Here is a 26776-nt window from a genome sequence, read left to right as displayed (position 1 = left end):
AGAGAAAATGAAAATATTAAACCGGGAAAATGGTCATATTATGGGTTCTAAAACGTCTTGGGATCCAAAAAGAAAAACTCAAGCCCTTCGTTCCACTCTCTGTCTCTCTCCCCCCTCTCTCTCTCTGTCTCTCTCCCCCCTCTCTCTCTCTGTCTCTCCCCCCCTCTCCCCCTCTCTCTCTCTGCTCCATCTCTCTCTCTCTGTCTCTCCCCCCCTCTCTCTCTCCCCCCTCTCTCTCTGTCTCTCCCCCCCTCTCTCTCTGTCTCTCCCTCTCTCCCCCCCTCTCTCTCTCTCTCTCTCTCTCTCCCCCCCCCCCCTCTCTCTCCCCCCCCTCTCTCCCCTCACAGTAAACCCACACTCTTCAGAACGTCTGTCCCACAGCTGCCCCGCTCTCTCGGCAGAAGAGGCTCCGACACAAGAATGTGTGGCGACGAGGTTCAGCGCCGCCGCCTCTCTTTTACCAACAAGACCTTTTAAAAGATGCTGTGTTGCCGTAGTAACGGCAGGGGACTGGGACTCCTGCTCACTTCTTATTGGCTTAGAATAACTCAAATGTTATTCAACAAACAGGAAGTCCTGTGAGGTCATCTATACCTGACACACAACAACAGGAAGTCCTGTGAGGTCATCTATACCTGACACAACAACAACAGGAAGTCCTGTGAGGTCATCTATACCTGACACAACAACAACAGGAAGTCCTGTGAGGTCATCTATACCTGACACAACAACAACAGGAAGTCCTGTGAGGTCATCTATACCTGACACAACAACAACAGGAAGTCCTGTGAGGTCATCTATACCTGACACAACAACAACAGGAAGTCCTGTGAGGTCATCTATACCTGACACAACAACAACAGGAAGTCCTGTGAGGTCATCTATACCTGACACAACAACAACAGGAAGTCCTGTGAGGTCATCTATACCTGACACAACAACAACAGGAAGTCCTGTGAGGTCATCTATACCTGACACACAACAAGAGGACGTCCTGTGAGGTGATCTATACCTGACACACAACAAGAGGACGTCCTGTGAGGTGATCTATACCTGACACACAACAACAAGAGGACGTCCTGTGAGGTGATCTATACCTGACACACAACAACAAGAGGACGTCCTGTGAGGTGATCTATACCTGACACACAACAAGAGGACGTCCTGTGAGGTGATCTATACCTGACACACAACAAGAGGACGTCCTGTGAGGTGATCTATACCTGACACACAACAAGAGGACGTCCTGTGAGGTGATCTATACCTGACACACAACAACAAGAGGACGTCCTGTGAGGTGATCTATACCTGACACACAACAAGAGGACGTCCTGTGAGGTGATCTATACCTGACACAACAACAACAGGAAGTCTTGTGAGGTCTTGACTAGAATATAATATGCGTTAACATAAAACCTTTGCACAAAACATCTGTACCAACGGGCCGTGGAGATTTTATGGCTCAAATTCGTTTCAGATTGGTCTCCCACCCCCCGATAATGATTACATCTTAACACTTTACAGGGTGTTACGCTCGGAGGCTAAGCACGTGAAAAAAAAAAAGGAGAGAAAAAGAAAAACATCCTTGCCCAAACACGCCATGTGCCGGATTCAAAACAGGGTGAGAGGAGGGCGGTTTTCCAGCCAAACCTGTTGTGGTGAAACCGGGAGAGAAGAAAAACTGAAATACCAAACAGACATTTACACACAAAACAAGAAATACCGACGCCTGGCGATATGAACCACAGACGGACGGTGTGGCCGGGCACCACCAGCCTGCCACCCGAGAGCTCCACCCAGAGCCACCTGGCTGCGAGGAGGCAGAACACCCGTCGCACACGGGGGGGGGGGGGGATCCATCCATCAAAAGATGATTCATGCAAACCAGCAGCTCCGAAAGCCCAGAGCCAGGTTCTCTTTTTAACGGCTTAATGAAACGCGGTGCCGCGCTCCCCGAAGATGTACTTAGAGAAGAAGGGAAAAAAAGGGAACTCCCGGCCGATAGTGACATGAGATTATTAAGTCATAAAGGCAGAGCACCTGGCTGACCTCGCCGGTGGATCCACCACGCTCGCCGTCACGGTGGCATCGGGCTCTTTGATGGAGAACAGCTGCACGGAGGACTGGAGACTTTCATCCAGATAAAAGAGAGGTGCACTACTTGTGACTGGAACGACTACAGAAACACAGTAGTAGTAGGCAGCCGTAACGTCTTTCATTATCAGTAGAATGACTAATAGTATACGGCGACTGCACAGATAAAAATAACTACTTAAAGGCCCTGTTAGTGATCCAAACGTAAACAAAGGGGTAAGAAGCTCCACCAACAACAAACAGAGACACGTTTTCACTCTCTAGTTGATTGACTGAGCCTCTTGATAACAAGGACTAACACTAGACAACAGGTACATATGACTGAGCTCTTGATACAAGGACTAGCACTAGACAACAGGCAAATATGACTGAGCTCTTGATACAAGGACTAACACTAGACAACAGGTAAATATGACTCAGTCTTGATAACAAGGACTAGCACTAGACAACAGGTAAATATGACTGAGCTCTTGATAACAAGGACTAACACTAGACAACAGGTAAATATGACTGAGCTCTTGATAACAAGGACTAACACTAGACAACAGGTAAATATGACTGAGCTCTTGATAACAAGGACTAACACTAAACAACAGGTAAATATGACTGAGCTCTTGATAACAAGGACTAACACTAAACAGGTAAATATGACTGAGCTCTTGATAACAAGGACTAACACTAGACAACAGGTACATATGACTGAGCTCTTGATAACAAGGACTAACACTAGACAACAGGTAAATATGACTGAGCTCTCTTGATAACAAGGACTAACACTAGACAACAGGTAAATATGACTGAGCTCTTGATAACAAGGACTAACACTAGACAACAGGTAAATATGACTGAGCTCTTGATAACAAGGACTAACACTAGACAACAGGTAAATATGACTGAGCTCTTGATAACAAGCACTAACACTAGACAACAGGTAAATATGACTGAGCTCTTGATAACAAGGACTAACACTAGACAACAGGTAAATATCACTGAGCTCTTGATAACAAGGACTAACACTAGACAACAGGTAAATATCACTGAGCTCTTGATAACAAGGACTAACACTAGACAACAGGTAAATATGACTGAGCTCTTGATAACAAGGACTAACACTAGACAACAGGTAAATATTCCAAAACTACTCTTACTACTACCTTATTTTTTATCTATGAATCCACGAATGTATGTGACTATAACCCAAACTGATATAAAAATGTTAAATAAAATTGTGTTTAAAGACCACTTACACATATGATCTCCTTTACCCAAAAGCTTAACTACACCTCAACGGGCTCCCATTAACCTGCCTGAATAAAACTACTTAGGCTCTAGCTGTCACTCAGGCTCTAGCTGTCACTCAGGCTCTAGCTGTCACTCAGGCTCTAGCTGTCACTCAGGCTCTAGCTGTCACTCAGGTTGTAAAGTGTCACTCAGATTTGACTATCAAGTCAATTCAAACAACCCATTATCTGCTACCACTAGCATGCAGCCCAGAAGAAGTCTGGAACCAGTTTGGATTAGCCTTGGAAACTCCACGCAACACATGTAAAGCCCCTCCATGTGTACAGTAGAATGCTCAGCAATAATATATAATTGTCAGTTTTGTTGTGATAACTTGGTATAACTACTGTAAACAAACTAGACCATAGCAGAGTTAAGACCATGTTGCTTCCTGTTTGAGGAGATGTTGCCGTTTGCTTTCGCCCCCTGGCGGGAATCCCACATGGATTTGTTTTGAAGAAGCAAGGAGAGGGTTAACAGCCCTTGCTGACCGTGAACTCAATGGACGCCAAGGGGGCGCCGTTTACCTTCTGGTTAGAACGCCAACGCTGTAATGCAATGGGGAGAATGCCGTGTTTTGCGAGTGCTAAAACTATATGAAATATTATAGCTATGGATCTAATAAACACGTCGATTGTCATTGAGTTTCTTCCAGTCAACATGCAAAAAACAGATTTTTCATACATACATTTCCGTTTTATACCGTGGTGAATATGAGTATAGTTCCAGAGTCTAATTTCAAGAAACTCGAGTAAACCGCACTTCAATGTATTTCCTTAGAAATTGTGCCATTTGTCGCTTGATTTATGAATCGTTCTGAAAATAACGCTAGATTATCGGTATTATACGCGTCCTCATGCACGATACAGAAGCGGGGCTGAAAAAACCGCTTCTCCGTGCCTTGGTCGCTGAATGAGTTAAAGGTGCTATAGATACAAATGTTATGTAGTAATCATTTAAAAAATAATAATGCATCCATAGCGTTTAGAAAGGTGTGGAATAAAAGTATTGCTTTTCTCCACCAAAATGATTGATTCATGAATTTATAATTGAAAAGATTTTTGCGGGTCCAAAATGAATGTTGGTGTTTACATGGTACGTGCATGTATCCCCTCCCTACTTCCCCAGGTGGAATGCACCTGATTGGATAAATGACATGTTGGTGCTCTAGTGCGACATCTAGTGGCTGAATGTTATATATATATAGCACCTTTAAGTTGTTTTTGGTAAAGCAAGTTGTGTTTGGAAAGGCTTCCTTTGTGCCAAAGTAGTTGCCAGAGGCTGCCAACGGTCTGGTCACTCATCAGAACATCAGAGGTACCAGCGGTCTGGTCTCTCATCAGTAATTAGAGGTACCAGCGGTCTGGTCTCTCATCAGTACATCAGAGGTACCAGCGGTCTGGTCTCTCATCAGTACATCAGAGGTACCAGCGGTCTGGTCTCTCATCAGTACATCAGAGGTACCAGCGGTCTGGTCTCTCATCAGTACATCAGAGGTACCAACGGTCTGGTTGCTCATCAGTACATCAGAGGTACCAGCGGTCTGGTCTCTCATCAGTACATCAGAGGTACCAGCGGTCTGGTCTCTCATCAGTACATCAGAGGTACCAGCGGTCTGGTCTCTCATCAGTACATCAGAGGTACCAGCGGTCTGGTCTCTCATCAGTACATCAGAGGTACCAGCGGTCTGGTCTCTCATCAGTACATCAGCGGTACCAGCGGTCTGGTCTCTCATCAGTACATCAGAGGTACCAGCGGTCTGGTCTCTCATCAGTACATCAGCGGTACCAGCGGTCTGGTCTCTCATCAGTACATCAGAGGTACCAGCGGTCTGGTCTCTCATCAGTACATCAGAGGTACCAGCGGTCTGGTCTCTCATCAGTACATCAGAGGTACCAGCGGTCTGGTCTCTCATCAGTACATCAGAGGTACCAGCGGTCTGGTCTCTCATCAGTACATCAGAGGTACCAGCGGTCTGGTCTCTCATCAGTACATCAGAGGTACCAGCGGTCTGGTCTCTCATCAGTACATCAGAGGTACCAGCGGTCTGGTCTCTCATCAGTACATCAGAGGTACCAGTGGTCTGGTCACTCATCAGTACATCAGAGGTACCAGCGGTCTGGTCTCTCATCAGTACATCAGAGGTACCAACGGTCTGGTCTCTCATCAGTACATCAGAGGTACCAGCGGTCTGGTCTCTCATCAGTACATCAGAGGTACCAACGGTCTGGTCTCTCATCAGAACATCAGAGGTACCAGCGGTCTGGTCTCTCATCAGTACATCAGAGGTACCAGCGGTCTGGTCTCTCATCAGTACATCAGAGGTACCAGTGGTCTGGTCTCTCATCAGAACATCAGAGGTACCAGCGGTCTGGTCTCTCATCAGTACATCAGAGGTACCAGTGGTCTGGTCTCTCATCAGTACATCAGAGGTACCAGTGGTCTGGTCTCTCATCAGAACATCAGAGGTACCAGTGGTCTGGTCACTCATCAGTACATGAACATTGAATTTCATGAATTCATTCAAAACTTTATTTCAACTCGTCAGGAGGCTGAGGTTTCCGTCATTTACAGCAACGACAAGCTCACAGTCAACAGAAACAACAAATAAACAATAAAAACAATACAAATGTAAATAAACAACTAAATCAGTTAGAAGTTTCAAGTTCAGAGCAGGATCTGGGGAGCCTGAGAAGAGCCAGCCGGTCGCAGGAACGGGTCGAATAGGCACCAGGATTCCACTCCGACAACGTTGAGATATAAGGAGGTCACTTCCAATAAGAGCTTTGAATTGAAAATCGAAAATGAAAATGACATATTGATGACGGAGTGAAGCGCGCAGGTCTCAGCTTGTGGAAAACGCTCACAGAACTTAAAACCAGGTACCGGGAAGTTATCCTCGGCATGCGAGTCAAGTGGGATTTTAAAAAAAACAAGCCCGTCTTTACCGTCGAGTGTTTCATCCCCAGCGGGCAAAACCCCCCGACCGATGACGCGCCGGGAGTCGCATGGCACTCATCCCTTCCCCACAAATCCAATTAAGACCTAATTAAAAAGACCCTTCAATTAAAGCAAAAAAAAAAAGGGGCCCCCGACAAGTCCTGCTCTGTAGCGCAGCCTCAGAATAACACTCCTGTGAGACGGCTGGCAGCGAGCGCGGCGCATACCAGAGGGGCATCACCTCAGAGGCAGGCCTCTGCCAGGTCTGGAGTCACGTTACTGCAGCGCTGCACCGACGGTGTGATGGATAGACGCGGCAGGGCTGTAATTTGCCTGGCTGTCAGACTGCGTTGGTAGTAAATTACAGTGTTCAGCCGGGATTATGGGTCTCGGGACTCAGCTGGGGAGAAGCTCAGTGCGGAGCCTCGCCGGGTGACAGCGCTGAATACACAAACACTAACACCGGCGATCTGTTCCAGGGAATAGGATTAATATTAATACACAGCCTTATATAAAGCACAACGTAGAGTGTAGTGTGTAGTGTGCGTCTATGAGCTAATGGCGTCCTTATACGATCCATGTTTAAGTTTATTTATTTACCCAGGGACAGTGCACATTGATCAACAGCTTCAGTTTCCACATAAATCAAAATCAAATCAAATTTATTTGTAAGGCCCGACAACACACGTTAATGTCCCCATGGGCCGTACAGGTCTTCTTTAAACAAGTCAAGAAGAAAACATAACAATAAGTCAAGAACAGAACAAGAACACCATAAGGTCCAAAAAATGTAAGATAAATGCAAATAAATGAAAGAATGCAAGCACTCCCAGACATACCCCACGCGAAGGTAAGGAAAAACTCACTAAAACCTAACAATAGGGAAAAATGCTCCACAGGCAGTGTGGAGGAGAGAAACCTTAGAAGGGCCATTCAAGGGGGGATCTGAGTTTAGCTAATGAGCTCGTTCATCTGTAGTCCCTGCCTACCATGCGTGTCTTCATGTGCATTGTGGTTCAATCAATCCCCCCCCCAAAGAATGTTCATCTATAGTAGCTATAGCTATACTAGGGCTTGGTGATATGGTAAAAATATATCATGGAATCAATTGTTTTGTTATGATGGTATAAAGGTATTTCATGACATTTTGTTTTGCAGTACAAATTACTATGTGATATGACATATATATTATTACGGTATGTCTTTATCTTGTAATACAATTACCATGGTGCCATTTCATTCAAAATGGTCTTATTTTCTTTACCGAAGACATTTTAAGCTAGTTCAAAATAGCTTAACTTTGGAGCAAAATCTACCCCTTTGGCCAGCCACGACATAGATGGTACCGTTGGACTGCTCAAGATCTTTGGTCTCATGTGGAACCATCTACAAAAATGGTAAAAAAAAATGAGCCCACTAGAGCCCTTTGAAGACGGCTAATCAAAGCTTGGGATATCGTTAACATACCAAAACGTCCCATCGGCACCGATTAATCCGCTGAACTAGACTAAACATCCATACCTTTGCGTGGATTCATGGCGGTATCCCATAATATTCAGCATACCACAAAGCCGCAAGTCATACCACTGTTCGCCAACGCCGCTATCAATAATATTTTAGTATGTGATCGGCTGGATGTCACGAGGGGAACCATCTTGTGCCCTCTTTGGGGGCGTTCCAGGGCCGGCCCAGTAGAACCAGACGGTCCCGGTGGCTTTATGACTGTTGGCCGGCCCAGTAGAACCAGACGGTCCAGGTGGCTTTATGGCTGTTGGCCGGCCCAGTAGAACCAGACCGTCCAGGTGGCTTTATGGCTGTTGGCCGGCCCAGTAGAACCAGACCGTCCCGGTTGCTTTATGGCTGTTGGCCGGCCCAGTAGAACCAGACCGTCCCGGTGGCTTTATGGCTGTTGGCCGGCCCAGTAGAACCAGACCGTCCCGGTGGCTTTATGGCTGTTGGCCGGCCCAGTAGAACCAGACCGTCCCGGTTGCTTTATGGCTGTTGGCCGGCCCAGTAGAACCAGACGGTCCCGGTGGCTTTATGGCTGTTGGCCGGCCCAGTAGAACCAGACCGTCCCGGTTGCTTTATGACTGTTGGCCGGCCCAGTAGAACCAGACGGTCCCGGTGGCTTTATGGCTGTTGGCCGGCCCAGTAGAACCAGACGGTCCCGGTGGCTTTATGACTGTTGGCCGGCCCAGTAGAACCAGACGGTCCAGGTTGCTTTATGGCTGTTGGCCGGCCCAGTAGAACCAGACGGTCCAGGTTGCTTTATGGCTGTTGGCCGGCCCAGTAGAACCAGACGGTCCAGGTTGCTTTATGGCTGTTGGCCGGCCCAGTAGAACCAGACCGTCCCGGTTGCTTTATGGCTGTTGGCCGGCCCAGTAGAACCAGACGGTCCAGGTGGCTTTATGGCTGTTGGCCGGCCCAGTAGAACCAGACCGTCCCGGTTGCTTTATGGCTGTTGGCCGGCCCAGTAGAACCAGACCGTCCCGGTTGCTTTATGGCTGTTGGCCGGCCCAGTAGAACCAGACCGTCCAGGTGGCTTTATGGCTGTTGGTCTCGTCAGCCTGCCAGAATATCTCACTGACCCTTCACTGAGGTCTCTCTATTTGCCCCCCCCTCTCTCTATCTGCAATGCAGAAAAATATTAAGGCTGACACAATATGCCATTTGGAAGAATCGATAAATCGGGACAAAATTATCTATATTTTTATTAGTATTTATTTAAATATTTATAAAAAAAAAAGTAAAAAAAAAATATATATATATATATATTAGTATTATTCAAACTACAAATTTATGTTTATTTTGCAGCAATTCTTTGTCGTTGCCGCCATCTTTAGTGTTACAGATTTCCCCGTTCAAAACTACCACAGTGATCCTCCTCATGTTACAGTCTGGTCTCTGGATGTGATGGAGGAGTGCGCTGCATATTGAAGGCACAGTGCAGAGTTGCAATTCTACTGAATTGACATGAAATGGGGATGTTTTAACTAAAACATGCCACAAGACCTAGTATTTTAGTATAGTATAAAAAAAAAGTTAGTTTTTTTTAAATATATTTTTCATGCCGTTATCGATACATCCTAGCCTTAAAAAATATCCAATAGTTTCTCCTGAGGAATGTCTGTGCTCTGTGGACAAGGGCCACCCACGGGCCTGTGGACAAGGGCCCGGCCTGAGAGGTACGGGGGCACGGGCGTAGGGAGCGTAGAGTGCCCACTTCAAACAGGCCCCGCTATTTTCATTTGTCATTTTCATCGGCGGTGGTAAATCAATTGTGTCACTTGGCCCGCTGGCAAAAGAAAAGGTCCATTCATGGGCCGAGGAGCGGAGAGAGCGAGAGAGAAGTAGCACAGGGTCGGGACACTGGGGTGGCATAACAGGAAACCAAAACATATACCCACCCTCTGACCCACTGGCTTTAGGTAGCTTCTGAGGAGTATTAAGAGTCAATAATACTTGTGGAATAAGTCATAATAACTTAATCTAGTGAGCACGGGGTAGGCGAGCCAGACTAATGGGTACTTATGGTACCGGAATGTTTATGGGAAAGTGTGTTAATGAGTCATCGAGGGAAGGAAATGAGGACATTAAAAAGGCAGAATCGTACCTCCTTCTCTCAAGCACCAGGCCTGAGAGAAAACCTGGAATACGCCAGTCTTAATTACAGTTACTATTCATAGGGTAACGAGGCATATCATGTGTGTGTGTGTGTGTGTGTGTGTGTGTGTGTGTGTGTGTGTGTGTGTGTGTTAGATAGGAACGTAAGAAAGATATTGTGATATGATATTTTGGGAATACTGTCCAGCCCCATCATGTATAATCTATTATATCAGTATATTAAAACCATATCATATATAATCTATTATTATATAAGTATATAAAGCCCTATCATATATAATATAGTATTATATCATTATATTAAAGCCATATCATATACTCTAGTATTAAAGCCATATCATATCATATATACTCTAGATATATTGATCTGTAAACAAAGACCGAAAAATAAACGATTCATCATTCATATATACTCTATTATTAGATCAGTATATTAAAGCCCCATCATATATAAACTATTATTAGATCAGTATATTAAAGCCATATCATATATAATCTATTATTATAGTAAAGTGATAGTGTAGCCCTACTATGTACCAATGACGGCGTCGATCAATAGAGTCCTTTCCTAACTCCCTCCATGCTGCTCCTCACACCAGCTCTGGCTCATCACAAACAGATACAAAGTCAACGGGGTCGAGCGCCCGTCTGTACAAGCCGACTGAAGACAACTGAAATGTACTTTCTGTCCATTATAGATTAGATTCAATTAGCCTCAGCCAGCTCGTACAGACAGGAGCCTGACTCCATTGACTTTGCATTGGTTTGTTGTGGCTAACTAACCGTGGCTGGCACCAGGAACAGCGTGGAGTGAGTTAGGAAAGGACTCTACTGATCGACATCATCATTGGTACATAGTAGGGCTACACTATCACTTTAATATAATAATAGATTATATATGATAGGGCTTTAACTTTTTTTAATTGCCAGACCCGAGATATCTCGGGTTAACTCGCCATGCGCGTTGGACGCCAGACCGGAGATATCTCGGGTTTTGGTAGTTTTTTCTTTTATTCGATATTTTTGTTCATTATTCATCCACTGACATAGGAAAGGATTTTGAGATCGCCAAAGTGCAATACCGGCCGCATCCTGCCAGATGGCAGTGTCGCCCACCCTTTGAAACCTTATATCTAACTCTGTTACACTCAAATGGCTCCAGACGCTATATTTAGACGGAGCCGAGTAAGTCGCTTCATCCGGCCATTTCTAAACGCATCTGGCACACTCTATCCATAACTTGTGCCAAATTATGTCCTGGACCAGATGGACACAAATACTGGAAATCGCGATCAGACAATTAGAATATTCTTTTTGGAATACCACCGGCCACAGGTAAGGACTATCTGATATCAATTTCAGCTTGATCCAACAATGTTTTCATATCCATCCAGCTGATCGGCTTCTGTAGTGTTCAACACGAATGCCGTTACTGGCCATCAAAGCATAACCCCCCCCCCCCCCCCCCCCCTTTCATGCATTCATGATGAAACATAATGCCTATTATATACATTTGATTTGGAAATAGTAGCGTGTCCAGGCAAGAAACGCAACCGCTTATAGTAGAATTCATGTTGCGCCCTATTACTCGCTTCGCAGGAATTATCCCGGATCACTCTGAAATTATACTTATATTCACCACGGGATAACGCGCAAACGTATGCATTAAAAATTATCTCTTTTTTTGCATCTTGGACGGAAGAAAGTCACTGTCAAATGAGCATAGTATTGTCTCCATAGCTATAATATAGAATATAGATATAGCTCTCCAAACATAGTGACGCACAGTGAAAATATGTAATGGAAACCTGGCACGTTAGCTACAAGGCCAAGACTAATAAGCTGCCGCTGAATGAGTTATTATACTGACTGACGCTAATCAAAGACCATCACAGATCACATGCTAACCAAAGACCAACACAGATCACATGCAAACCAAAGACCAACACAGATCACATGCTAACCAAAGACCAACACAGATCACATGCTAACCAAAGACCAACACAGATTGGATGCTAATCAAAGACCAACACAGATCACATGCTAACCAAAGACCAACACAGATTGGATGCTAATCAAAGACCAACACAGATTGGATGCTAATCAAAGACCAACACAGATCACATGCTAACCAAAGACCAACACAGATTGGATGCTAATCAAAGACCAACACAGATTGGATGCTAATCAAAGACCATCACAGATCACATGCTAATCAAAGACCATCACAGATCACATGCTAATCAAAGACCATCACAGATCACATGCTAATCAAAGACCATCACAGATCACATGCTAACCAAAGACCATCACAGATCACATGCTAATCAAAGACCAACACAGATCACATGCTAATCAAAGACCATCACAGATCACATGCTAATCAAAGACCAACACAGATTGGATGCTAATCAAAGACCAACACAGATTGGATGCTAATCAAAGACCATCACAGTTCACATGCTAATCAAAGACCATCACAGATCACATGCTAATCAAAGACCATCACAGATCACATGCTAATCAAAGACCAACACAGATCACATGCTAATCAAAGACCATCACAGATTGGATGCTAATCAAAGACCATCACAGATCACATGCTAATCAAAGACCATCACAGATTGGATGCTAATCAAAGACCAACACAGATCACATGCTAACCAAAGACCAACACAGATCGGATGCTAATCAAAGACCATCACAGATCACATGCTAATCAAAGACCATCACAGATCACATGCTAATCAAAGACCATCACAGATCACATGCTAATCAAAGACCATCACAGATCACATGCTAACCAAAGACCATCACAGATCACATGCTAATCAAAGACCAACACAGATCACATGCTAATCAAAGACCATCACAGATCACATGCTAACCAAAGACCATCACAGATCACATGCTAATCAAAGACCATCACAGATCACATGCTAACCAAAGACCATCACAGATCAGATGCTAACCAAAGACCAACACAGATCACATGCTAACCAAAGACCAACACAGATGGCCCACTAAAAATACATCACAAAAAGGGACAGCCCTATAGGAAGGTGTTCAGGATATACATGCTGAAAGTCTAGTTAGTCCAGTGGGCCTACTGCTTGCACTCCTTCCTGGTACAACACCACCCTTGTTGGAGAACCACCAGCTTGAACAAACCTGCACCACAGAGAGTACGTTGGGCAGATGGTACCGATTACAGTCCCATGATACTTCCACTGCTATCACACTCCTGTGTGCATGCGCGAGCACACACACACACACACACACACACACACACACACACTTAGAATGGCTTTGCATTATGATCAGTTCCATCATTTTTTGCATAGGAATTCAATGAATCAGCATTTAGGAATCAGGAACGCGAGACGACCTTACAAAGCTCGCTATGGAAAATAAATCAAGTTCTTCTTCCACGAGTCTTCTTTCCACAGACTCAACGTCGGCGAAAACGCAGATTGAATTGTTTTTTTTAAACAGACAAACGTTCCAGACGATCGTCGGGACAATCGCATGATATCAGTTTCTGATTACGACGAGCCCCGCGAGGCCATCCAGTCCACAGACACACAAGAACCTATAGGAAGGATTAAAGAGACGAAGATATGTCTCTGCAACTGAAAAACATGTTAGTGTGGCTGTTTCTATTTAAGTTTCCAGGCTGAGCCTCACCCCCCCCCCTTCTTTCTCTCTCTCTCCTCTCTCTCTCCCTCTCTCCCTCCCTCCCTCCCTCCCTCCCTCCCTCCCTCCTGCCAGAGGCCTTGTTAAATTGGCACAGATTCCACCCGGCTCACAACCAAAAAGCGCTGCCTAAGTGTTTCCACGTCGCTTCCCCCGTGCCGGCTCTACAGTAGCTCTGAACACAAGCGAGCATCCCCCCCCCCCCCACCCACGACATCTGCTGCCGATCCTCCACCATATCTGCTGCCATGACCCAATCTAACCGTAAAACCACACAATAATCATTACAGTGACAGTGATCTCACAATAATACATCCCCTGTACTTTCTACCTCCTCAAGACTGGACTGTGAAGATGGCGGTTTCTTTCTGGGGGGAACCTAAACGCGATTAGTTTGTCTCTCTCTCTCTCTCTCTCTCCCTCGTTGTGGGCCCCAGGCTCGCTGAAACAAGACACATGGGGACTGTTGTGATGTGGGCAGTGGGCACCCACCAGGAAGAGGCGGTGCACAGGTACCAGGAAGTAGAAGGTAAACAGAGGGGAGGAGCTTCAATAGAAACACAACAATGGTAACGATGAGCGTGTCGACCGAGCGAAGAACATTCTTTTACTCACTCTACTCAGAACATTCTTTTACTCACTCTACTCAGAACATTATTTTACTCACTCTGCTCAGAACATTATTTTACTCACTCTACTCAGAACATTATTTTACTCACTCTACTCAGAACATTATTTTACTCACTCTGCTCAGAACATTATTTTACTCACTCTACTCAGAACATTCTTTTACTCACTCTACTCAGAACATTCTTTTACTCACTCTACTCAGAACATTCTTTTACTCACTCTACTCAGAACATTCTTTTACTCACTCTACTCAGAACATTCTTTTACTCACTCTACTCAGAACATTCTTTTACTCACTCTACTCAGAACATTCTTTTACTCACTCTACTCAGAACATTCTTTTACTCACTCTACTCAGAACATTCTTTTACTCACTCTACTCAGAACATTCTTTTACTCACTCTACACAACACAGAACATTATTTTACTCACTCTACTCAGAACATTATTCGACTCGCTCTACTCTACTCAGAACATTATTTGACTCGCTCTACTCAGAACATTATTCGACTCGCTCTACTCTACTCAGAACATTATTTGACTCGCTCTACTCTACACAGAACATTATTTGACTCGCTCTACTCTACTCTACACAGAACATTATTTGACTCACTCTACATGACACAGAACATTATTTGACTCGCTCTACTCTACACAGAACATTATTTGACTCGCTCTACTCAACATTATTTGACTCGCTCTACTCTACTCAGAACATTATTCGACTCGCTCTACTCTACTCAACATTATTTGACTCACTCTACTCTACTCTACTCAGAACATTATTTGACTCACTCTACATGACACAGAACATTATTTGACTCACTCTACTCTACTCAACATTATTCGGCTCACTCTACTCTACACAGAACATTATTCGACTCGCTCTACTCAACATTATTTGACTCGCTCTACTCTACATTATTTGACTCGCTCTACTCTAGACAGAACATTATTCGACTCGCTCTACTCTACAAAGAACATTATTTGACTCGCTCTACTCTAGACAGAACATTATTCGACTCGCTCTACTCTACACAGAACATTATTCGACTCACTCTACTCTACATTATTTGACTCGCTCTACACAGAACATTATTTGCCTCACTCTACATGACACAGAACATTCTTTGTTTGCGGAGTGCTGGGCCACAGCGGATGCGAGCCGAGAGTCAGAATGCCTCACTCTTCCTGCTGGGTCTCTGAGGTGTTGAAAAACTTCCCAACGCACATTCCTCACAGAGACAGACTCGGGGAACAACAGTTGAGCAAGGAAAAAGGAATTTCAAGTGTCTCTCCTTAAAAAGGAAAGGACAAGAAAGAAAATAGTTCATATCCAATTGGTGACAAAGGATTTTTAAAATCATTTTCTGATCCGAATTGGAAAACAGAAAGGACAAGAAAGAAAATAATTAGGAACCGAGTCCATATCCGTGGTTAACAAAACCGGTTTGAAATGATTTGCTCATCTGAATCGAGTCTGGAATGCTTTGAGCTCCGGAGCAGCAGCCATCTGGAGCAGTGTTTTAGTCAAAAACGGACCGTTTGGTTAAAAGCCATTCCTCAAACTTTATCGACGCTATAAATTCACAGGACCACAAAGTTCCCATCCCGTAGAACCGAGTAAATAGGGAAACCCGCACCATCTCCGCCCAAGACAAAAAAGGGCAATTTCTATAAAAAATAAGTGTCTGCTTTGCACAGAGCATGACGGCGGACAATTTGGCGAGTCGATGGCAAGCTTGAGCTCGCTGACAATACGGAGGGTATTTTCACTGGACAACTTGCCCTCAATGTCATACTCTGAGGTATTTCGGTCTACTTCCCGTCAGTTGCTTTGTGAATTAAAAGCAGTTATTATGAATCAGTGTAGCATATAAGGGATATAGTGAGCAAGAGAGATGGTGTAGAGAGAGAGAGAGAGAGAGAGAGAGAGATACAGTAGGAGAGAGAGAGATAGGAGAGAGAGAGACAGAGGGAGAGGAGAGACAGAGAGAGAGGAGAGACAGAGACAGAGAGGAGAGATAGAGAGAGGGTGTAGAGAGGGAAGAGAGATGGTGTAGAGAGAGAGAGGAGAGATGGTGTAGAGAGAGGGAAGAGAGAGAGAGAGAGAGAGAGGAGAGATGGTGTAGAGAGAGAGAGGGTGTAGAGAGAGAGGGGAGAAATAGAGAGAGAGAGGGTGTAGAGAGAGAGGGGAGAAATAGAGAGAGAGGGTGTAGAGAGAGAGGGGAGAGAGAGAGAAGGTAGAAAAAGAATGAGACAGAGACAGAGAGAGACAGAGACAGAGAGAGATACAGAGAGAGATAATGAGTACCGGGGTAGAATGACTCCCAAGGTAGAGCTAAAAGCGACTGAATCTAGAACATAACTAAGTCGGTGCTAAAAGCCAGACTCCTATGCAGAGCGCTGGATGAAGCTCCTCCGTCAAACACCTCCTCTTCCCTCGACGTGTTGAATAATAACGTTATACGAATTGTTCCCCCGATACGTCTTAGCCTACTTTACTAATAAGAACCGAAGAGTTGGAAAGAAAGTGATGTTACTTATTTCACTTCACGCGGCCAACGCAGCCATGTTTATTCACTGTGTCCATGGAAACACGATGCACACAGACGACTATATCACAGCATGGAGCTATATAACTGCACAGCTTAATATTCAGTTATTTGGGATACTATGTATGAATTGCAATTCAAAGTTACTACTGCAGGTAAGAAAGAAAACCTTGAGTCATTTTCTTTCAAACTAATTTGGTAACGGATGTCAGTTTTTGTTACAGTAATAGGTTTCACAGGCTGTGTGACGTACAGGCAGCTCTGTGTAGGAGTGTGTTTCAGGCTGTGTGACGTACAGGTGTAGAGCAGCTCTGTGTAGGAGTGTGTTTCAGGCTGTGTGACGTACAGGTGTAGAGCAGCTCTGTGTAGGAGTGTGTTTCAGGCTGTGTGACGTACAGGTGTAGAGCAGCTCTGTGTAGGAGTGTGTTTCAGGCTGTGTGACGTACAGGTGTAGAGACAGCTCTGTGTAGGAGTGTGTTTCAGGCTGTGTGACGTACAGGTGTACAGGCAGCTCTGTGTAGGAGTGTGTTTCAGGCTGTGTGACGTACAGGTGTAGAGGCAGCTCTGTGTAGGAGTGTGTTTCAGGCTGTGTGACGTACAGGTGTAGAGGCAGCTCTGTGTAGGAGTGTGTTTCAGGCTGTGTGACGTACAGGTGTAGAGCAGCTCTGTGTAGGAGTGTGTTTCAGGCTGTGTGACGTACAGGTGTAGAGGCAGCTCTGTGTAGGAGTGTGTTTCAGGCTGTGTGACGTACAGGTGTAGAGCAGCTCTGTGTAGGAGTGTGTTTCAGGCTGTGTGACGTACAGGTGTAGAGGCAGCTCTGTGTAGGAGTGTGTTTCAGACTGTGTGACGTACAGGTGTAGAGGCAGCTCTGTGTAGGAGGTCTGGTCCACTGTCTCACTGCACAGCCCCGTCTCACTGCACAGCCCCGTCTCACTGCACAGCCCCGTCTCACTGCACAGCCCCGTCTCACTGCACAGCCCCGTCTCACTGCACAGCCCTTCACTTGTACTAATCTATAAAACTGGCTGTGCAACAACAAAAATAATCCAGTCGAGAAGATTAATAAGTAAGTATGCCGTAAACTCCTGAATAAGGAATGTCCTCGTGCTCCGATCTACAACAGTGGCCTCCATGTTCAGCTTACTGCGGCCAATCTTTTATTTCATTTGGGATGAATGAAATCTGTTCCTCTGGAATCTGCCCATCTTTGCCGGGCATTTGCAATAAAAGCATTACAACAATAAAAGCATTACAACAGCTCTCAAATGGCAGCTTCGACAGAACTAGATTGAATGAAAACACAGGCTTGCATAGATCACTGCGGAGGAAGAAGGAAAACATAATGGGAGATACAGTAATGCATTCCTAGGGGCTCCGACGAGGACAACATTCGATAGGGTCAGTGACTCACAGGAAGCTGGACTTTAACACCCGATGCGAAACAGACCAAGCTGTGCTCTTAAAATCCCATTAGGCCTCTTCCCTGATGTAGAACAGTACTCTCACTCCCTGATGTAGAACAATACTCTCACTCTCTGATGTAGAACAGTACTCTCACTCCCTGATGTAGAACAATACTCTCACTCTCTGATGTAGAACAATACTCTCACTCTCTGATGTAGAACAATACTCTCACTCCCTGATGTAGAACAATACTCTCACTCTCTGATGTAGAACAATACTCTCACTCCCTGATGTAGAACAGTACTCTCACTCTCTGATGTAGAACAGTACTCTCACTCTCTGATGTAGAACAGTACTCTCACTCTCTGATGTAGAACAGTACTCTCACTCTCTGATGTAGAACAATACTCTCACTCCCTGATGTAGAACAGTACTCTCACTCTCTGATGTAGAACAATACTCTCACTCTGATGTAGAACAGTACTCTCACTCCCTGATGTAGAACAGTACTCTCACTCTCTGATGTAGAACAGTACTCTCACTCTCTGATGTAGAACAGTACTCTCACTCCCTGATGTAGAACAATACTCTCACTCTCTGATGTAGAACAGTACTCTCACTCTCTGATGTAGAACAGTACTCTCACTCTCTGATGTAGAACAATACTCTCACTCTCTGATGTAGAACAGTACTCTCACTCTCTGATGTAGAACAGTACTCTCACTCCCTGATGTAGAACAATACTCTCACTCTCTGATGTAGAACAGTACTCTCACTCTCTGATGTAGAACAGTACTCTCACTCCCTGATGTAGAACAATACTCTCACTCTCTGATGTAGAACAGTACTCTCACTCCCTGATGTAGAACAATACTCTCACTCCCTGATGTAGAACAGTACTCTCACTCTCTGATGTAGAACAATACTCTCACTCCCTTGTGCATCAACAGTAAACACATGAATATGTAAATGGTAAATGGCTTTTATCCAAAGCGCTTTACAATTTGTTCCTCACATCTTATCTTACCCGTTCATTCACACACCGACGGCGGAGGCGACCGTGCAAGGTGCCAACCTGCTCATTGGGAGCAATTAGGGGTTAAGTGTCTTGCTCAAGGACACATCGACGCGCTGCCCGAGGGATTGGAACCGGGAGCCTCCGGATTGCCAGACGACTGCTCTACCTCCCGAGCCACTGTCGCCCCTGTCTCAGACTACCCTTCGCCACATTTGATGTGAGCTCAGCTAAAGCTCCATGGTCACATTTTCAAAGTATTTAACAGGTAAATAAGACCTTTACTAAGACTTTCCAGCATCCTCATGAGAGACGCCTACCTGCGAAAAATACATTTGGCGACACTTGCATCTCCAAAACGCGTAATAGCTCTTACTCATAGCTTATGAGTATTATGTAACAGTGAAAGAAAAGTGAACTGTGGCACGGAAAGCCTCCGACATGGTGTCTGTTTTAGCGCGGTGCGTGGCCAGTTCCTCCACCCCACACACAACCACACACACACACACACACCCACCCACCCCCACACACACACACTCACCCCCACACACACTCACCCCCCCACCCCACACACACAACCACCCACCCACCCACCCACCCCCCCACACACACACACACACACACACACTCACCCCCACACACACTCACCCACACACTCACCCACACACACACACACACTTCTGGCTCCTCTGCTCGTCAGTGTAGAGACAGCTAGGTACCGGTCCCTCGAGGAGGCTCAGAGTACGTAAGGACGCTCTGCCGCTGGGGAGCGGATCTTCTCCGGCGTGTTCATGAAAAGGTCTTCTAGGTCAAGCGTTACGGGATCTTTCCGTGACTCGACTGGAAGTGACCCGCGCTGCAGCAGCGTGCTCCGCGTGGTCACGGCAGATTAGGATGTCATGTTGGATCAAATCAGACAAAGTGTCTCTATCTGGAGTTAAAGGGATAGTTCTGTTTTTTTTTTTTTTTTTTTTAACCCCACTTACAAGCCGTGTGGTAGAGTCCTTTCTCAGCACGTACCAGCTCTGGCTAGTTAACCACAAACCAATGCAAAGTGAATGGGGTCGAGCTCCTGTCTGTCCGAGCTGACTGAAGACAACTGGAGGCTACTTTGTGTGCACAAGCACATCATCGGTAAGTAGCAAATAGGGCCAAAGAAAATGGATGGATGGTTTTATACAATATGTGCCGCATGGGTGGGAATCAAACCCCCAACTCTGGCAGTGTTAGTGCCTTGCTCTATACCCACTGAGCTGCAACATAATATTATTATACTCTGGAAATCTTCCAGGGCCCTCATTTATCAATTTTTCTTAGAAAGTATTCTATTTTCATACGTAAGAACAGAATTTAGAATGTGTGCATGCACAAAAAAAAACGGGATTTATCAACCGCGTGTACACAGGTCCTACGCTCCTCCATGTTGATAAATACCTCTTTGTTCTACCTTCAATGCTCGTGCATGATTATCCATATATGGTCATGAAAGTGATGAAACACCCCCCATGGGATGTGAAATAATGGACTGACCCGAGCGGAACTCTGAGAAACTTCACGGGAGATTGTTCACTGCTGTCGAACCAAGAAGACACAACGCGTGTTATGGGATAAATAAAAGGCTGACTTGTAAACGGTGATGTCAGATATCAACGGCTCCCTAAGACCATTGCTGCAATTCTGCCTGGACAGCTCAAAATACTAATAAAGACCGTTCGTTGACCACTGTTTGGCGTTGGTGGTTTGATTGATTGATTGAAAAGTGTATTAACAGATTGCAGAATGGGTACAGTACAGTACAGCTCAATACATACAATTGTTAAGGGGATGCAGACCAGAGAAAGACTTTAGTCTTGTTTACATCAGGGTCCCCCATTTTCAATTCATCATGTGTGTGCCATTATAACCGTGCTGTAATATGAATGCCTTTATTAGTTGTGTTTGATTGGCTATAATATGATTTTTAGAGGCATCTATTTTGAATGAATGAATGAAAACTTTATTTAACAGATTGCAGAATGGGTACAATACAGTACGGCTCAATACACACAATTGTTAAGGGGATGCAGACCTGAGAAAGTCTTTTGTCTTGTTTACATCAGGGTCCCCCCCATGTTGTTGTCGGTATTAGCCTAATAATACCGACAACAAAATAGATGCCTCTAAAAATCATATACCTGTAGCCTATATGAATTACATATAATAGCAGCCATAGCCTACATTATGCAACAGTAACTTGCGCATACCAGTGTATGCGACGGACCAGTGTATACCTTATATCATATCATATTCATATTCATATAATAGTTTACTCTATCAGCATACCAGCATGTAATACGTTCTGAGTGTGTATCTACCTCAACTCGTTATTATTTTGCACATAGATTGCAGAAATACGGGAACGTTTTGATTTATATTAAAAGGCTTTGACATTGTAAAACTAAATACGTGGAATTCTGTAAGCATAATAAAAGTCATATCACCCACACGATATATGCTCTGTGTCCAGAGCATGTATGCTTTTCATTCATTTAAGACACATTATTGCAAGGGTTTTGTAATACACATACACTCATTGCAATGCGTTTTTTATTCTTTCTTATACAGTAGGAAGGGGGAAGAACACTATATCGTGGGTGTTCATATGACTTGTATTCTGCTTACAGCTTTGAAATTCCACTTGTTTCGTTTAATGTAAAGCCTTTTAAATATAATCAAAACGTTCCCGTGTTTCTGCTGTCTGTGCGCAAAATAATAACGAGCGCAGTCAGTCAGTACACCCCGTATATTCCGATAACGCTATATAAACCATGCTGCATTCATTCTGAGAGAAAATACCTATTATTCCAAATGCTATTTATAGGGTTTTGACCATAATTACACTACTGTTGCTATTTTACAATGAACTATAATGAATTACGGTTCATACAGAACATGCCAGTGTTGAAACTAATGCACAGAAGCTTATTTCCTTGTTGTAATAATATATTCTACCAACGTGCGCCAGGTACGCATGGTCCGACCTGTGCTTAAATATACGCACAAAGTCAAGCACAAGTTCAAATTGATAAATCCCACACTTTGCTTAGAAATGATCGTACGCACGGGTTACGCACATATCTGTGCGTACGCCACGTTGATAAATGAGGGCCCTGGACTTTTTGACTTATCGACACACTTTACATTTTACACTTTATTTTTTTCTTATTTATTAATGTACGTTTTACTGTATATTATAGAATGTATATAACTAACAGCTCTGACACTTTACTGCTGCTTAATATACAACTACCACGTTTGGAATGAACAAACCACTGCCACACACACACACACACACACACACACACACACACAGACAGACAGACAGACAGACAGACAGACAGACAGACAGACAGACAGACAGACAGACAGGAGGGGGCCTATAAGCTAAATAAGTGGCACCTGAAGCCGTGTTACATGTATGTTGTTGCTGCTGCATGCGTGTGCGTGTGGGCCGCCTACTGAAATGTACCGGCCTCTCCAAAACATCAAAAACACTTGTAGTCGATGACCCTAAACGGACAATTAAAAATTATTATAATCAGTCTGCATGCATTGAAGTGAAGCCCGGTGCAGATGTTCACCTGTAAACAGTTTGCTGACGGCCTTGTTCTGCCTGCTCACCTGTAAACAGTTTGCTGATGGCCTTGTTCTGCCTGCTCACCTGTAAACAGTTTGCTGATGGCCTTGTTCTGCCTGCTCACCTGTAAACAGTTTGCTGATGGCCTTGTTCTGCCTGCTCACCTGTAAACAGTTTGCTGATGGCCTTGTTCTGCCTGCTCACCTGTAAACAGTTTGCTGACGGCCTTGTTCTGCCTGCTCACCTGTAAACAGTTTGCTGATGGCCTTGTTCTGCCTGCTCACCTGTAAACAGTTTGCTGATGGCCTTGTTCTGCCTGCTCACCTGTAAACAGTTTGCTGATGGCCTTGTTCTGCCTGCTCACCTGTAAACAGTTTGCTGACGGCCTTGTTCTGCCTGCTCACCTGTAAACAGTTTGCTGATGGCCTTGTTCTGCCTGCTCACCTGTAAACAGTTTGCTGATGGCCTTGTTCTGCCTGCTCACCTGTAAACAGTTTGCTGACGGCCTTGTTCTGCCTGCTCACCTGTAAACAGTTTGCTGACGGCCTTGTTCTGCCTGCTCACCTGTAAACAGTTTGCTGATGGCCTTGTTCTGCCTGCTCACCTGTAAACAGTTTGCTGATGGCCTTGTTCTGCCTGCTCACCTGTAAACAGTTTGCTGATGGCCTTGTTCTGCCTGCTCACCTGTAAACAGTTTGCTGATGGCTTGTTCTGCCTGCTCACCTGTAAACAGTTTGCTGATGGCCTTGTTCTGCCTGCTCACCTGTAAACAGTTTGCTGATGGCCTTGTTCTGCCTGCGCGCGGAGCAGATCAGCAGCAGCCAGGGGGGCAGGAACTCGTGGTGGGCAGCCAGCAGCTCTGCGATGGTCCTGGGGGAGCCGGGGGGCGAGCGCTGCTCCCCCTCCCCCAGCTGGCAGCCCTCGTCCACGGAGTCGACCACCAGGAAGAGTGACTGCTGAGGAGGCTTCACACTCAGGAGAGGCAGGAGCACGCACCTGGAGGGGGGGGGGGGGGGGGGGGGGGAGGAGGAGCGAGAGAGAGAGGGAGCGAGAGAGGGGGAGGAGAGAGGGGGGGAGAGAGGGGAGAGAGAGAGAGAGAGAGAGGGGGGAGGAGCGAGAGAGAGAGAGAGGGAGCGAGAGAGGGGGGGAGGAGGAGAGAGGGGGGGGGAGAGAGGGGAGGGGAGGGGGAGAGAGAGAGAGAGAGGGAGGGGAGGGGGGGAGGAGAGAGAGAGGGGGAGGAGGAGAGAGAGGGGAGGAGAGGGAGAGAGAGGGGGGAGAGAGAGGGGAGGAGAGAGAGAGATGGAGAGAGAGAGGGAGGGAGAGCGAGAGAGATAGAGAGAGATGGAGGGAGATGGAGGAGAGCGAGAGAGATGGAGGGAGAGCGAGAGAGGGAGGGAGAGCGAGGGAGAGAGAGGGGAGGAGAGAGAGAGATGGAGAGAGAGAGCGAGAGAGATGGAGGGAGAGCGAGAGAGGGAGGGAGAGCGAGAGAGGGAGGGAGAGCAAGGGAGAGTGAGAGATGGAGAGTGAGAGCGAGTGAGATGGAGAGTGAGAGAGAAAAGAAGGGAGAGAGATGGAGAGCGAGAGAGAGAGCGAGAGAAAGAAAGAGCGAGAGAGAAAGGAGAGAGAGAGAGAGAGAGAGAAAGGAGACAGAGATGGATAGAGGGAGAGCGAGAGAAAGGAGACAGAGAGAGAGAAGGAGAGGGAGAGAGCGAGAGAGAGACATCAGTTAAATTTGCCATCGCTTTTTTAAATCCATTTCTTTAACATTTAGCCTTGGGATTGCATTGAATACGGAGAGAGAGAGAGAGCAGCATCTGCAGATATCACCAGGGCTAAACGAGACGGCGTCGAGGCAAATCTAAAAGAGATCCATGCGGAGAACGTGGACGTTAAAAAGAACTCCACGTGACGCTCTGTGATGTACAGTACAGCGGGACGAAGGCCACCGTCTGCAGCGTGGAGCATCAAACCACATCAACACTCCGGCTCGCAAACCCGCGGGTTTACAGGCAACGTTAACCTTAGAGACGACATGTGTTTGAGAAGCAGAGAGGAACGGGGAACGGGTGTGTTTGAGAAGCAGAGAGGGAACGGGTGTGTTTGAGAAGCAGAGAGGGAAGCAGTGTGTTTGAGAAGCAGAGAGGGAACGGGTGTGTTTGAGAAGCAGAGAGGGAACGGGGAACGGGTGTGTTTGAGAAGCACAGAGGGAACGGGTGTGTTTGAGAAGCAGAGAGGGAACGGGTGTGTTTGAGAAGCAGAGAGGGAACGGGTGCGTTTGAGAAGCAGAGAGGGAACGGGGAACGGGTGTGTTTGAGAAGCAGAGAGGGAACGGGGAACGGGTGTGTTTGAGAAGCACAGAGGGAACGGGTGTGTTTGAGAAGCAGAGAGGAACGGGTGCGTTTGAGAAGCAGAGAGGGAACGGGTGTGTTTGAGAAGCAGAGAGGGAACGGGTGTGTTTGAGAAGCACAGAGGGAACGGGTGCGTTTGAGAAGCAGCGAGGGAACGGTGTGTTTGAGAAGCAGAGAGGGAACGGGTGCGTTTGAGAAGCAGAGAGGGAACGGGTATGTTTGGGAAGCAGAGAGGGAACTGGTGCGTTTGGGAAGCAGAGAGGGAACGGGTGCGTTTGAGAAGCAGAGAGGGAACGGGTGCGTTTGCTAGCGTGTGGTTTAACTTCACACGTACTGTACATGAAGCCAGATAAGACCGTGATTGATTAGATTGCATTTCTGTCTTTCTTTCTCAGGCTTGCGTTTGTGCTGGCGACCAGACTCTAGTCCCAGGGTAAAATAAAATGGTAAATGGCTGCATTTATATAGCAGCTTTTATCCAAAGCGCTTTACAATTTGTTCCTCACATTTTACACATTCACTCACTCACACATTCACACACCGACAGCGGAGGCGACCATGTGAGGTGCCGACCTGCTCATCACGGGAGCAATTAGGGGTTAAGTGTCTCGCTCAAGGACACTTCGACACGCTGCCCGTGAGGAGAGGGAATCGAACCGGGAACCTAAGGATTACTAGACGACTGCTCTACCTCCAGTTGGATAGCGGTCTTAAAAGAACCAGTAGAATGAAGATTGTGTTTTTTCAATGTCAGTCGTTGCATAGTTTAACAGAAGGCATGTCAATGGGAAGTTACCCAAAAAGGTATATAGTCGTCAGTATTGTGGAAATATGACTAAATCCCCCGTGAGAAACAGTCCTCCTGGTTGTCATCGTAGTCGAAGCGTGTTCAGATCAGCCAAAGTACTTTGTAGAAGACCGCATCATCATCTACTCTGCAAACCTGATCTCGCCCAGCAGTCAGTTGGCAGTAGTTGTAAAGGACAATTACAACTACAGCTGTATCCAGTCCACACGCAAGTAATGAAACTAGTTTGTTCCAATTTAGTTTATTTTAGCGGCTTTAAAAACATCCACAGTGACTGTGATGGTTCCTTTTATCACCTGCTACTGGCACGGCCAGCCAAAGTTAATCTCTCGTAGCAACCGATCTCACCGGTCCCATGAAGCTCCATGTGTCATGATACTAACTTGACATCTCCTTTCAATGAACACGAGGCCCCCCCCCCCCCCCCCCCCCGCTCAACACAGGAGGCCACGCCCCCCCCGCTCACACAGGAGGCCACCCCCCCCCCCCGCTCAACACAGGAGGCCACGCCCCCCCCCCCCCCCCCCCCCCGCTCAACACAGGAGGCCACGCCCCCCCCGCTCGACACACTGAGCACTGCTGTGCTCAGAGAAGGTCGACGCCGAGGCTGAAAGAATGACACTCCTGACACCAACATTCCACAATAAGCTGTTTCTGACTGAGTTCACATCATTGTACCGGTTCTTTAAGGCTTTTGTAAATCCCCGGTACCACTAAAACACTGTTCTTTTATTAAAGCATGCCTCTGCGACACCTACATTAAAC

General features: G+C 45.9%; 1 protein-coding gene across 2 annotated transcripts in view; it reads right to left on the bottom strand.

The window, feature by feature from the left end:
• Positions 1 to 26776, bottom strand: part of ankrd50 (ankyrin repeat domain 50) — an 82093-nt gene that overhangs the window by 20537 nt on the left and 34780 nt on the right. Inside the window, exon 3 of one of the 2 annotated variants that reach the window (XM_084332300.1) lies at positions 23619 to 23851. In XM_084332300.1, coding sequence (XP_084188426.1) covers positions 23619 to 23851 — 233 coding nt within the window. Of the gene's footprint in view, positions 1 to 22677; positions 22785 to 23618; positions 23852 to 26776 lie in introns of those variants that run through there. The other variant, XM_084332301.1, reaches the window with a different exon arrangement.

This window comes from Notolepis coatsorum (genome assembly GCF_963971535.1).
Source record: "Notolepis coatsorum genome assembly, chromosome: 16".
In the NCBI taxonomy this organism is placed as follows: Eukaryota; Metazoa; Chordata; class Actinopteri; order Aulopiformes; family Paralepididae; genus Notolepis; species Notolepis coatsorum.
Note: the sequence above shows the minus strand (reverse complement) of the source record. Positions and strands in the feature narration are given on the sequence as shown.